Source organism: Colias philodice, chromosome 3 (assembly GCF_061535455.1).
Source record: "Colias philodice isolate Cphi_HAF_F1 chromosome 3, ilColPhil1 Martin Lab GWU primary, whole genome shotgun sequence".
Classification (NCBI taxonomy): Eukaryota; Metazoa; Arthropoda; class Insecta; order Lepidoptera; family Pieridae; genus Colias; species Colias philodice.
Genome location: NC_143088.1, coordinates 1,343,811 through 1,359,322, shown reverse-complemented (window position 1 = coordinate 1,359,322; position 15,512 = coordinate 1,343,811). Strand labels below are relative to the sequence as shown.

Genomic DNA, 15,512 nt, shown 5'->3' with positions numbered 1-15,512 from the left:
ATAAAAAATTAAACGCTAAATGCGAAGATAAAGTGGCATTTTCAAGAAAAAAATTAAAATTGCAATAACTCTTCAACGGCTAACTTTTGGATATGGTATTATAAGATCAAATCAGTTTGTTTTGACCCCTACTACACGCTCTTAACAGGAATAGGTCGACTTAACCTGTAACCCTGTATAGTCCGTTTTCTTATGGGAAAAGGTATACATTTTTGAGTAAAGCAATGCCATTTGGTACGAATGTTGTACTCGTCCACCTAAGCCCAAATCACCTGGTAGCCAGTGTCTACTCCCCGGCAGAAGGGAGGGAGGGGGGGTTATAGAACAGAGCGCCCGGCGCTCGGAAAAAAAATTCTGGCGGATTCATTTGGCCCTTTGAGTCGAGTTTGGTGTCGTTATCAGGTAACTAGATGATGCCCGATTCATTCTCCATACCAGTTTTTTAAGGTTCCGTAGCAAAATATGTCACAATCTTTAAAATAATAAACTTTTGGCAGTGGCAAAATCCAAACAAACCAGTATATCTTTATATTTTTGTATGAAACTTGGTTTATAAAAAATACTGTCTGAAAGGTCATTTCATGCAGATTATAAAAACATTAACATGTAACATATATCTTACCATTTTCAATGTGAAATAAATTATAGAAAGTACAGGAACGTTCGTCAGCGCAGCGTAGGGGACGGCTAATAGACCCGAAAAATAAGCAATAACATAAAACAAAAACCAGTCAAGTGCGAGTCTGACTCGCCCATCGAGTGTTTCGTACTTATTTGTCCTATACCATGTTATCTTGTCTGGTAGGACCTGGTTAACTGATACACACACACTTTCGTCTTTATAATATTAGTGTGATTTTTAATCATCTTTAAATTATAAATGAAGTCAGGTAACATTGTTTAACCCATTGACCACCGTAAGCCCCGATCGGGGCGCGACACAATAGATTTTCTATTGTGTCTGTGATTCCGAGGACTGATGGATTAAAATAAAGATATATAATAATAGAACGTTTTTGTATTCATAATAATGACAACCACCCCCACAATTACATAATTCGGTACATTTGAGCTGGCGTATAAAAACACTTCAATCTGGAATCGCAAGATTTCAAGCACCGACATCTTATCAATACAAAGCTTCTCTTTTCTTTTTATTTCAGATGGGCAAGGAATATATTGATTTTTTAGGTCCCTAAATATATTATACAGCCTGTAAAACTGCCCTTAAGGTGTGTTGTTTAAGGGCAGCTTCTGTGGGAGGCAAATTTTCGATTTGCCTGTCCGTTTTTGTTAAAAATTTGTTTGCGACCCACATTTACTGTCACAGCGGGGTACAATGTGAAAAATAAACATGTACTTATAATAATTATAAAAAAAATATAAGTTCTGGATAAGAGTATCCTTAAAATATCGTGACCGTCCTTACCTATCATGCATTGTAATCACAAACTTTTCAATTTCATTGTCTGCATATTTGCCACTGTAAAGTGCTTCAAATCCTCGTGTGCCATTCGGATATGCCTTCCATACCTCAAATGCATGTGTACCTATAGTTCTTTTAGACCTTCTAGCTTTGGAACACACGATATAGTAGTAGTAGCCAAAATAATGTTAAGAACAGTCGACAGATATGGCTAGTACAGAATATCATGTATTCCAAGCTAGAAGGTCTAAAAGAACTATAGGTACACATGCATTTGAGGTATGGAAGGCATATCCGAATGGCACACGAGGATTTGAAGCACTTTACAGTGGCAAATATGCAGACAATGAAATTGAAAGGTTTGTGATTACAATGCACGATAGGTAAGGACGGTCACGATATTTTAAGGATACTCTTATCCAGAACTTATATTTTTTTTTATAATTATAATAAGTACATGTTTATTTTTCACATTGTACCCCGCTGTGACAGTAAATGTGGGTCGCAAACAAATTTTTAACAAAAACGGACAGGCAAATCGAAAATTTGCCTCCCACAGAAGCTGCCCTTAAACAACACACCTTAAGGGCAGTTTTACAGGCTGTATATATTTAGGGACCTAAAAAAATCAATACATTCCTTGCCCATCTGAAATAAAAAGAAAAGAGAAGCTTTGAATTGATAAGATGTCGGTGCTTGAAATCTTGCGATTCCAGATTGAAGTGTTTTTATACGCCAGCTCAAATGTACCGAATTATGTAATTGTGGGGGTGGTTGTCATTATTATTAATACAAAAACGTTCTATTATTATATATCTTTATTTTTAACAATGTTACCTGACTTCATTTATAATTTAAAGATGATTCAAAATCACACTAATATCACAGTATTACCATTATTTCCTACAGTAGTGCGACGAATGTACTTGTGCAGAGAAACGGAGGGGAACTGGCGGGGGTCGGGCGACGCGGGCCGCGTAAAGCAAACACGCTTAGTTTGCTTTACCTAGCGCGAAAGGATGACGCAGTCGTATTTTTTGTGTAATAATTTTATTATACATAGGTACTTACATATTCTATTATGGCGCGCACAAACTGTTCGGTTTACGGATGTAAATCTACATTGAAATCCCAGAAGGAAACAATATTTCAGAAAGATTGTATTAATTGTATCTGTTGAATTAAAATCAAAGCTATGTATATGTTGTCCTCATTATTTTCTAATCAGATTGTACATCCCAATGCGAATGCATTACTTAGGTAAATGTTATAATATACAATTAAGAACATCCAAAAATAAAGTGTCCACGTAAATAATATTTAGCAGTGCAATATCTGTAATTATATATTTATGAACAAATAATTACATCAGATTTAATAATCGCAATTATTTTGAATGTACATATGAATAAAGATTTCATCATAATATTAATAATCACAATTGTTTTATTTCCCATTCGTTGCAACCCTAGCGTATTTTCGTGTGGCAGCGTAATTACCTACGCTGGCGGCGGCATCGCGCGACATCAAAGGCGATTCCTTACTGTAGGAAATAATGGTAATACTGTGCTAATATTATAAAGACGAAAGTGTGTGTGTATCAGTTAACCAGGTCCTACCAGACAAGATAACATGGTATAGGACAAATAAGTACGAAACACTCGATGGTCGAGTCAGACTCGCACTTGACTGGTTTTTGTTTTATGTTATTGCTTATTTTTCGGGTCTATTAGCCGTCCCCTACGCTGCGCTGACGAACGTTCCTGTACTTTCTATAATTTATTTCACATTGAAAATGGTAAGATATATGTTACATGTTAATGTTTTTATAATCTGCATGAAATGACCTTTCAGACAGTATTTTTTGTAAACCAAGTTTCATACAAAAATATAAAAATATACTGGTTTGTTTGGATTTTGCCACTGCCAAAAGTTTATTATTTTAAAGATTGTGACATATTTTGCTACGGAACCCTAAAAATCTGGTATGGGGAATGAATCGGGCATCATCTAGTTACCTGATAACGACACCAAACTCGACTCAAAGGGCCAAATGGATCCGCCAGAATTTTTTTTCCGAGCGCCGGGCGCTCTGTTCTATAACCCCCCCTCCCTCCCTTCTGCCGGGGAGTAGACACTGGCTACCAGGCGATTTGGGCTTAGGTGGACGAGTACAACATTCGAACCAAATTTCATTGCTTTACTCAAAAATGTATACCTTTCCATACAAGCATGCCCATAAGAAAACGGACTAATAGGGATAATTTAAAATGAGTATATTATGTGAGATATATTATTTCCAATAATAAGATAGATACTAATAAATAAATAAATAGGTACATCAGTTAAAACATGTAATATAGGTAGATATAATATCAGTATAAATATATAATATAAATATAAATATAAATATTATAGGACATTATCACACAAATCTAGACCTAGTCCCACAGTAAGCTCAATTAAGGCTTGTGTTGTGGGTACTAAGCGACGATAAATATAATATTTGATAAATACATATATAGATAATAACACCCAGACCCAAGAACAAATAATTGAGTTCATCACACAAATATTTGCCCTGACCGGGGATCGAACCCGGGACCGTCGGCTCAGTAGGCAGTTACTTTACCACTGCGCCAACCGCGTCGTCGTATGTAATTATGTATATAATGTAAATAAATAAAATGAAATTATGTATACAATGTTAATAATTATAATGATAAATAGGCAGAAAATAAATGCGTATATAGTACATATTATGTTATATTATAACCGGTAAATAAAATAAATATTTAATAAAGTTTATGTGTAATTCGATACAAATGCACTAAGGGTTGGAACAGGATTTTAAAATATGTTTCCGGTATTGGAAACGCAAATTATTAGTATTTGTCAAATTGGTTAATGGTTAATGGTGTTGTTTATAATGTGTATAGAAAAATATTTTTCTATACACATTATAAACAACACCTCTTGCTTGTGATCACAGCGGCTTTTTCGACATTTTCGAAGATTTTTTAGACAAAATCCTAAAAATTATTCATCAACTGCAAAAAAGACAAATAATTTGACAACCAATTTGATAGTTGTCGAATAAGTTGCCACATTAAAATCTTTTATTTCTTAAATATAAATATGCCATCAGATTCTGGTTTACCTATAATAAACACGTTCCTTGCCACACATCCTCGCACATTATTGGTGGAAAAGCACCCTTACAGTACAGTCATTTTCATGATTAAAGACAAAAAACATTATTTTTACTTAATCTCATTATTTTGGTATTAATTTGATTATAATTAGAAATTACACCACAAAAATCACACAACTCAAGAAATTTTTAACGTCAAACCTTAGACCAATATAGTCCAACAAAATCGTTTCCTCACCTTAACCGGCTTACAGAGCAGCATCAGCTTGTCGAACACGAACACGTATCTGGAGCGCAGCTTCTGGTCTTCGTGCGCTTTCACCTTCAGCTCCCCGTCGAGGAGTAACCGCCCGTATGCCGCGAGTAAAGCTCCGCCGGCACCGAGCTCACCACCGTCCCAGTCTATTATGCTCTCCTGGTAGATTATGGAATAATATTTTTTTTTATGTTGACATTAGGATACTATAATAATGTTCTGACGGTTTTATTAAAAACAGATTTTAGAAATATAGGCCCACCCCGAAATCGCCGCTGTTACAGCTTACAGTGGTCGAATATTTTATTTAATTTTACACTTTATTGTAACTTCAACAGAATACAGATAAATATGAGTGTGCCGAGAAGTGTCAGAAGTGAAACTTCTTTAGCAAGATTCAAATATACCAATTTATATATGGCCTTACTTTATTCTCAACGCGAAAAAGAAGTTTCACTTCAAAAAATTATTTTTCATTAGAAATAATCGTTTGACGCTGAACTGAGAAATTTTCATTCAGACACACAATTGTTTTTCATTCCGGATTCTATTCAGATATTAATGAATTTTACCTGCACTTTAGCCAGCAACGCGAGCACCTCACTATCTCTCTTCACCTCATTGATGTACTGCGCTACATCCACCATAGCCTCTTTGGCGCGCTCCAAGCCGCGGAACTCTTCGTGATTCTGCAAAACAAGAAATGTTCTAGAATAAAAATGTTAGGGCATAAATAAGTGTATTTTTGGATATTGAGGAATTTGACATTTGAAGGTGATGTGTCAGTAATGCAATGACTCTTATTCATAGAAGGCTTCATATACCAGAACAAATTAAAATCTCAATTTGTTATATTTTATATATTAGAGATCATAGAAAGAAAAGAGAAGGTAGAAATGCAGAAATATATTATTTCTGAGTTTTGTTACATATTATAGTATACTAGCCGCTCCGCGCGGTTTCACCCCCGTGGCTCCTCTCCTGTTGGTCGTAGCGTGATGGTATATAGCCTATAGCCTTCCTCGATAAATGAGCTATCTAACACCGAAAGAATTTTTCAAATCGGACCAGTAGTTCCCGAGATTAGCGCGTTCAAACAAACAAACAAACAAACAAACTCTTCAGCTTTATAATATTAGTATAGATTAATCTGAATTGTCTAATACTATAAATCTTTACAAAAATGTCAATAAAATACTTACTGGTTGAGTTTCCTGTACAAGTTTGTCCAAAAGCAGATGGTATTTGAGTATCCGCTGCATCGGAACCGATAGGATATCGCGCAATTGGATGCGACCATCGCTGTGCTCTTTCTGACATTTCTGAGAGTATAAGAAAATTGTGTGCTTAGCTTTAAATTAACGAAGCAAATTTATTGATTTTAGATTTAAAAATTATAAGGCTAACTCTTTACCAAAAACCAGAATTAAAATTCTATGTTATAAAATTGAAATCAGTAAAATTTAATTTCAAAGAATTTTTTCTGAAAGAAGTTTTCCAATACATTCTTCTTATAAGACTTACCGGCTAATAAATATAAGATTAACTTAATTCCTTAATAGAAACCACTATACTAACCGCGAGCTGTTTGCTGAACATCGGATCCCTAGCGTCCAGGGTCTTCAACGTATCCTGTGCTGTCGTTAGATTAGAACAATAATCCCCATATAGCAGCAACTTTTCCCTCCAAGCGAGGAACACATCCGCAAGCCGCGGCGCCCCGCTGCCGGGCACGCACATTTCGGTAGCAAGACGCAATTGCCGTAATAGACCCGTGTGGATTTCGTGCAGTTCCTTAAAATAACGATAATACGATGATATATACATATATCATGTACATATTATATATACGATATATTTTTTATATTTTATTTTTAATATAAATAAACAAAATACATATTTAGCTATTTTTGTTTTCCAAATACATATTTGGAAAAGGTCAGAAAAGGCGCAGAATCGAATTTATTGGAAAAATCGAATTATAAAGGTCAGATGTGACACACAACAAAAGGGCGCGAATCTCGTCTCATAATTGAATTTATTCGAAAATCGGATTATAAAAGGTCAGTGTGTGACATTTACTTTGATCGGATTATATTTTCAGTGATTTTTGGGTTATTGTTATAAAAAAAAAAAACAATACGGGCTCTGCTAGATAATATTTATTACAGCAATTCACTTCACGTTGAGGTAAAAAGATGTTTACAGTAAAAAAAGGAAACTGTATATAAAATAAGTGAAGAAAAATAAGAACGTTTTTATTATATCTACTCATGCATTAATTTATAAATACACTGTTCTTATTGGAATTGACTTCCTAGCAGAAATCATGCGAGAATAAAGTGATGAAATAAATAATTATTCAATGCACAGTGCATTTAATTTATAATACAAGTACATGCGGTTTGTTTTATTGAATATTATTTTATTGAACATTCAAAACTGTGATGGATCTGGATGACTGAACTAAATTTTACCGATATGAAACGATTCTTACATTATAGTAACAGTAGTTATTTTTCAATATTAATACACTAAAAGTTGTGTTTATTAAGAAAATACACGTACCTTTACACCGAAGAATATAACTTGCATATCTTGCGGCTTCAAGTACGGCGTGAGCGGCCGCAGAAAGTATTTAATTATTTTGCTCAACACATCCACATAATTGCACTCTGTATCTACTAACTCTCGTATAACATAATCCCGTTTCTCTAAACTATGCGAAGACGACGCTAGCTGCAATTTAAAAATATACATTATCTATGGTGTTCTATTCATCTATGGACCATAGATAAGCAATTAGCGAAATACCATTCTATGCAATGCTATGAACACAACTAGTTGGCGGTAAAAAAATATGGAAGCAGAAGTAATGAGCGTAAAATAATTCTATGTATGCGTGCTATGATGCGTTTTTACTTATTTTCTTGGAGTTTATGTAAAATTTTACACATCAATAGTTTTGTTTTCTATACAGTCTGAGTGTTAAGTTATAAACAGACGTTCGAATTTGGTACGGACCGCACCGTGACCTTGGTGCGCTCCGGACCATATTCGATCGTGTGTACAGTGGTCCGCCGGACATAATTATTATTATTGACGGTACGGTTGGTTCGATGGTTTTTTCATCCGAACTTGGTGCGGACCGTACCAAATTCGCGCGTGTGGACGGGCGATCGCACCGGACAGCGCATTAGTCATAGACTATATACTTATTACAGCTTTAGTCATAGTTCTACCGCCAAACAAAACGGACGTCGGTCGATCGTTATCAATGGCGATGGCGTCGGATGACGTGGCTAATACTGAAAAAAGATTAATAATATAAATTTTAGAACTCTACAAAGATTTATGATATGACTGCATATGTCTGAATGAATCCCTGTCTTTTAAATATAATTTTGCCCATTCTTTTCTCTTCGTTTTCTTCTTTTCAATGGTTGTAACTTGAAAAATACAACATTCTAACCACGAATTTATTACGAGAAATAGATTTTCAAGGAATTCGGTTTGACTTTTAATGAGATTACTATGATCAATGCTCGAAATATTCACAAAAAAAGGAGATTAATTTGTATTAATTTGATATTATTGAATTGTCTTATAAATCTAAGATATTTTTTTTGTTCAGTTAATTTATTACATATAAAGATTATGTACCTACATATAATAATATATTGAAATATCGACTATAACTAACGACTAAAACATAAACAAAAACTTGGTAATAGATAGATGATATATATAATTTTGTTTACTAGGGACAACCCTGACATTCTTTGAAAATCTATATCTCGTAATAACTTCGTGGCTAGAATGTGGTATTTTTGTCACATGTAGAACTCAGTTCAAGGTTTCTTTTGGTACTAAACAGAGCTTCTACTAACGCCTGCATATAATATAAAAAAATAAAGACGAAAATCAGTAAAAATTACAATACTTTCGCCGCTATCGACAATATCGAAAATTTCAAAAAGGGATAATTTGCGCCTTTAATCACTTCATATATTAGCAACGTAATAAATTATCTAGTCACTAGTGTATCTATTTTTTATACGAATTTATTTAGCTCAGTCGGCCGCGAAAATTCCAATATTTTAAATGTTTTTTTAAAAATCGTAAATTTAATCATAATTTTTAAACAAAGAATATTTTCTTTGTGCGGCAATGCCTGGACGGATAGCCGAAACCAATTGAATATTGAAACTGTAAAGGCGAAGCTGCAAATTAATAAAATGTAATTTTAAATTATCGTGCAAAGATTTTTATACATTCGCTTTAGAAAATGAAGAGCTATTAAAAGCTGTTTCTTCCAACAGCAAATATAAATGCCAAAAATAAATTTTCTCTATTTAACATTGCTGTTTTAATTATCTCCCGTAAAAAATAACTAAAACTCGTATTTTTGATGCTGTTAACCCTTAAATCCTGGCATCTTAAATACTGGCAACCCTAGGTGCGGTGCGGTCGTGTGGCGAGTCGATCGCACCGCACGAGTACGGTGGTCCGGTCGCACCAGTTCGAACGTCTGTTTATAATTATACATTACACAAATATCAATTAAGCATGTTAATTAGATAGATTTTATTAATCCGAAAGTTGTACTCAATATTTAAAAATGCACATTATATTTATTAAAGATAACCCAAAAATCTGTCACTCATTACCTCCGCCGCCAAAAAAAAAACTTAAAAAAAATAACGAAAAAACGCACTGCTGCGGTGAAAGCGACGGGGTGCGGTGCGGGCGGTTCGCGTGCGGGCCCCTTGACCACGCACAGGTCGTGGTAGATCTCCTCGTCGTGTATGCGCGCGCAGTAGCTCGCGTACTCGTTTACCTCGCGGCTAGCCAGCGCGCCGCCCGCGCCTCTGTACGCCCCACACAACGTTACATACACGCTTGGATTAATAACGCCTAGATTTATATCTTCATACAAACACTAAAGTGAGGCAAAACATGGATTGATGTACGCGTGAGCAACACTTGCAGCTTAGGGCCACCGACCACAGACACTGATGGCCAGCGATAGCTACTTGACACAGTTTTTCATATATTTTGTCGCGAACTCTTCTGTCGCGAGTGGTCTCTCCGGCCACCGGTGTTGACTTGCCAATAACGCTTAGTTTGAATTACCTCACTTTCCTTGCGTGTATATGGTTTCTAGGCGTCATTATTCTAAGGCTAGGCGATTCAGACCGCTCGATTTTGTAATGCGTGTTTTTTTATATTTTAGTTGCGAATATAGAATTACCGCGCATCACATGTCATGTATTTTCTTATGAAAGAGTAGTACATATTTACTAAATAATAGATTATTAAATTTATTCTTTGGTTCTAAATTCATGTCTTTGTGCCATATCACACTAGCGGATTGCGAGCGGTTTCAAAGCGGAGCGGGTGCGCAACGAATACGTTGCGGGCGCGCAACGAACACGCCGCGGTTGCGCAGCGAATTCGTTGCGGACGCGTCATTTTGTATACTCTCGCACAAAAGCCAGCCCTTCCGCCTTGCCTAACTTCCATTCAATATTTCCATCGTTTCTGTAGCACTCAATTTTTTAACCGTACTGTGGAAATGCACTTACTTAACAGTTAACTAAAGATGTAATAACAACTGGAGTTGTTAAAAAAAGGTGCTATAAAATTGAATTACTAGGACTTTTAGAATGTACCATACATTCCAAAAGTATGTAACGACTGACCAGTATAATCTCTCCCATAGCAACGTATGTTATAAAGAGATTTTGTGAACCTAATTATGAGCAAAGTGATAGTGAGTTGCTGGTTGCTTGATAAAATTTTCTATTCACTGCTATTTATCTAATAATAAGATAGCCCTGTTTTAGTTAAGGAGCTTTAACATTTATTTCACTAATGAACTTTCTTAATGAGCAATTAAGTTATCTGATTGCATTTCGACCAAGATTTAATAGATAAAACAATACCCTAAACATTAACATGTTATGAAACTCGTAAAAAATAATGATCTCATAATTATTATACTATCACAAGTTATAAGTAACAACCAGCACGGATTCCATTTTGTTAATGAGTGTACATGACTGCGACGTAAACGTTGCGCATCTGCCACGCGTCCGCAACGAATTCGCTGCGCAACCGCAACGTATTCGTTGCGCACCCGCTCCGCTTTGAAACCGCTCGCAATCCGCTAGTGTGATATGTCACTTTAAGGATGTGTGTCAACTATAAAATAACAAATCGAGCGGTCTAAAAACGCAAGGTGTCTATTTTGTATCAAATCTCAGTTTTCATTTTACTTTGCGTGTATAATATACATGGATAGCACAAGGCGTCGTGTATTTACATTGAGTAAAAATAAATAAACAAAAAAGAAAAGTATTTGATCATTTTACACACATAATTTTCTCTGACATTTTTGTAAACATTTCATGATAGTATCGTAAATATATTTCAATCATATTTGAGATGACTGAAATAAATTGAGAAATTAACTCATCATACATTGTGCGTTGGTTTCAGTAAAGGTTCAGTAGCCAATTGGTCATTTGTATAGAAAAAACTGCTAGTACCTATATTCGTAGTTTTAAGTTTTGAAAATAGGTATTTTGCTACGCGTTGTATGCCGAATTTTAAGAAATATACGTTTAAATATTAAACATTCTATAAGTTAAATGATATTGTAGAAATCTGAATTTCATATACATAATATAATACACATTTGGGTCAGATTTTATCATGAAACGAGGCACAACTGCTACGTGGGCGAGTCTTAACGCTAACAGGGTTATCGAATATTCAATTAAGTTTATGCGATCGATACTTATAAGTTTAACGACTTTGCTCACAGAATAAGCTAACCTATGCTAGCTTATTGTGAAGAGTAAATTCAGTTAAAATGAAGTCTAAAGTCATATGAACGTCTTTTTCGATTCCTTTATCGATATCCTTACAAATATTAGCAAACACTTCTGAAGTATAATCGTGTTATGACTCGATAGATTATCCAACCATGCGCAAAAGATAACAAAAATTATCGTCATTAAAGTTAACTTATAATAATTATCATTAATTGATTTATTTGCAAGAAGAATTTAATTAATATCAATTATACAACTGTGATAACCCTAATATAGTCCGGGGCATGCACTGTATTTCCTTTTACATTGAGGCCGCCTGCCCATAAGTTCCCGCAATATCCGCTACGTGATTATCTCTACGCGACATTTCTATACGGCGATACGGTTCATAGCTGTTGCTAAGCGAGAAATCACTCTAAAACCATCCTAAAATCAAGGCTAAATTTAACTTCCTAAAAATCGCTAAACATTGGATCATACAACAGCTGACGTAATATAGGTATGTGCACGCTACCAGCACATAACGTTCGCAAAAAATAAACCATCATAAGCGGTTAACTCAAAAAATCAAGCTCAACAGCACACTACAAATCTGAGCGGTAAAGCGATTGAAAACATCGCCACCTCGGGCACTTCCGAGTTGAGTTTCACATAGCAGAGGTCCTCGTATATCTCCTCTACTCGTTCCTCACAGTTACTGCTTGGTATTGTGAACTGAACCCAGGGCACTTCGCTACTCTGCGGCTGCACCGTCTCGTACGACGGCGGAATGTCCAACGAACGGCACGCGCTACTAAACACCATGATATCTTGAATCACGCAATGGGCTTAGGGCTAACCAAATAGTTATACTTACACAGACTGCAGGTCTTTGTATATGTCCTCCTCCGATTGAGTTCTGTTCGCTGAGAATGGCCTGCAAAACATATATACATGTTGAATCAAAATGCTATGAACTACTTTTTTGAATAGAAGTATAAAATGGAGGTATTATTTCTGATTATTAATGAATGAATGAATGAATGAAATTACCTTTACAAAAAAAAACGAGCATGAAAATATCTTACTTTATACTTTTAGCCAGTGCCTTGGGACATTGACTGAGTTTAGCGAGTGTGCAGAGGACTCGGTGGAAGTTGGACAGGTCAAACAGCATGGAGGGGTCAAACAAGTCTATCTCGCGCAGTTCAAACACTTCATGGCACGTCCGCAGGAACACTTTGATGTTCCTCATGCATAGGAACTAGGAACAATGAGATTTGGTCAAAGATTGTACAGATGCAAGATTAACACACTTTACAAGATAAATAATAATAGATTGTATGAAGAACACCATTTTTTAACTCAGGTTCTATTAATAGTTTAAAAAATACTGTAAGATTATTAAGCAACTTGCAATTTTTTTAATCATAAACTACTGCTATTTTTCTTATAAAATAATGTATATAAGTATGTACTAGTTCAGTTTGTGTATTTACTTACTTATTATAATTTAGTCAAACAAAATATTTTAAGTAATAAATTTACCAATTGTTATCATTGATGTAAGCCTGGATGTTTTTAATTATTTTAAAGCGGATAGCGGTACTCACTAACAAATCTACTTTTAAAGACTATCTCAAATCTAAACTGTATTTCGATCCATCTCACGTCAATAGTAATCATCTTTTGGTAAATTATCTTATTTTGCAGATCAGAGTGATAAGAATTCACAGAAACAATTCACTCTCAAACATTCTCTCTATTAGTTAGTTTTTTTTTTAAGTTTACATAAGTTTTTGCTTCACAGTAAGTGATTGTATTGTATTTTGAAACCATATTGAAATTGTATATATGTGACTTAAATTTCAAATTTCACTGTAGAGTCTAAGAAATGTTATAAAAATGCTTGTGTATTGAGGTCAGTAATATGATATATCTATTGTCTTGCTTAATTCTGTTGAAATCTGTACACTTTCGGAATTCAGACTATGCTATACTTTGGTCACTTTTTTATGGCAATTCATGAACTAAATTATAATATTCTAAGCCCAAACAGACAAGGCAAAAAAATGTACTCATAAAAATAGTTAAATCATATCATCAAAGGGTGTGATGTTATGTTGCAATATTTAATCTTATTATTGATCATATTACTCATTTATTTGCGGCAACTCCTTATTTAGAAAAATATAAGGAGTTTTCAGTAAATGCAGATAGCAAAAAGATAATCTTTAAATAACTATTTTATCTTTATATATTCCACTTATAGATAATGTACAACAGTTCAAAGGAATTTTTTTTCCTGACAAATATTTTTGTATAAGAATATAAAGTGAAATTATTAAAAAAATGGTTTGGGTTTGACTTCTAATTTTTCTAACTAAAGTTCATGGTAAGGTTTTTGAACAAAGGTTTTAACATAGCTCCTAAATTAGCCACTGCTTAACATAAGTTCTTTTAATTTCATTTCATTTTTAATTTATAAGTATATTTATAATTATAAACTCCTAGTAAATATTCATAGAATAGAATAGATAATGCATTTTTTTTAATCTTATTAACAATTTTAAATTGAATAAAGAAATATGAAATCAATGTGAATTATTGTAACTAATAGATTTAAGATTATATTAGAGTGGTTGCGACCTATGAATATTTTATATGACCTTACAATTTAAAATTAAAATGTTTAGTCTTGCCAATATCAGTGTCTAATAAAGTGGGTCATAGCTGTTAAAACATATAATAAATTTGTAGAGATAATAATTTTCATACCTAAGTAATTGAAGATAACTTTCATTGTTTCATTAGAAAATAAACATTTCTTGAATAACAGGATTAAAATTTGGTTATTTACATTTTTATATCATTTTTGTTTTTCCAAACACATAAAATAATTTCTATCAACATACATACCAAATTCTTGAATTTATGACAGACAAATAGGTAGTACACTCGCAATACATAAAACAAATTATATTTATAAAATAAAACTACATTACTAGAGGGTATCATGTGTAGGATGATTAACATTAATGAATAGGGGGCAATGAATGGGTCTCATTCACAACTTGTGCACAGATAACACACAATAACTTACTGATACATTCAATTTGAACATCAATGTCATTCACCATTCATCAATGTATGCATAATTAATTATCAGCATTTATAGGGACATAACTGTACTACATAACACTGTAATAATAATCAATATACATGTAGGTAGTCAATATTTGACTGAATTATCTTGACAATAAAATAATCTACTAGTATATTGGTGGAAATATTGAAAATCAATATCTGTTAAACTAAAAATAAACAGCGACAGAATCCCTTAGTAACAAAGGCGACACATTTATTGAGTAATAGTTTTGAATGTGGGCATTTTGCAAGTCGCTAATTTAGCAACACTCATGCGTGATTATTGCATACTCTCGTCAGTTAGGCGGTAATTAGAACGAAGGTCGCATAGCTCGATACATACCTGTGCCATCTGGGGGCGCTGATTTACGTCCTTCATGTCTATGCACCCCGGATGAAGGACATTTAAAAGGTTACACAGAAGTACTCCATCTCGCAGCGTATAAGCTAAATCGTGTATCGTACTCGTCTCCCAATTTGCCTTATGATCTGGACGTAATAATCCACATCTCGTAAGCCAAGCCGCGCACTCGCGCCACAGATCCTCGCCACCAGCTGCCATGGTTCACACACTGAATACACTTCACATCGATAGAATCTTATTTAAGCTCTGCTTTTTAATAATCAACAGGCCATTATTTAACAAGGGTTAATTGATAATTGACATACAAATTGATACAACAAACATACGCCAGCCATAGCAGAACT

General features: G+C 34.3%; 1 protein-coding gene across 2 annotated transcripts in view; it reads right to left on the bottom strand.

The window, feature by feature from the left end:
* The window catches only part of Vav (Vav guanine nucleotide exchange factor), a 27,434-nt gene extending 11,922 nt beyond the window's left edge, over window positions 1-15,512 (bottom strand). The window contains exons 1-9 of one of the 2 annotated variants that reach the window (XM_089712962.1): window positions 15,148-15,512; window positions 12,746-12,921; window positions 12,535-12,594; window positions 12,303-12,468; window positions 7,405-7,575; window positions 6,415-6,630; window positions 6,039-6,158; window positions 5,409-5,525; window positions 4,819-4,995 (exon numbers count right to left, since the gene is read on the bottom strand). In XM_089712962.1, coding sequence (XP_089569088.1) covers window positions 4,819-4,995; window positions 5,409-5,525; window positions 6,039-6,158; window positions 6,415-6,630; window positions 7,405-7,575; window positions 12,303-12,468; window positions 12,535-12,594; window positions 12,746-12,921; window positions 15,148-15,366 — 1,422 coding nt within the window. In that variant the 5' untranslated portion in view covers window positions 15,367-15,512. Of the gene's footprint in view, window positions 1-4,818; window positions 4,996-5,408; window positions 5,526-6,038; window positions 6,159-6,414; window positions 6,631-7,404; window positions 7,576-9,556; window positions 9,708-12,302; window positions 12,469-12,534; window positions 12,595-12,745; window positions 12,922-15,147 lie in introns of both variants that reach the window. The other variant, XM_089712954.1, reaches the window with a different exon arrangement.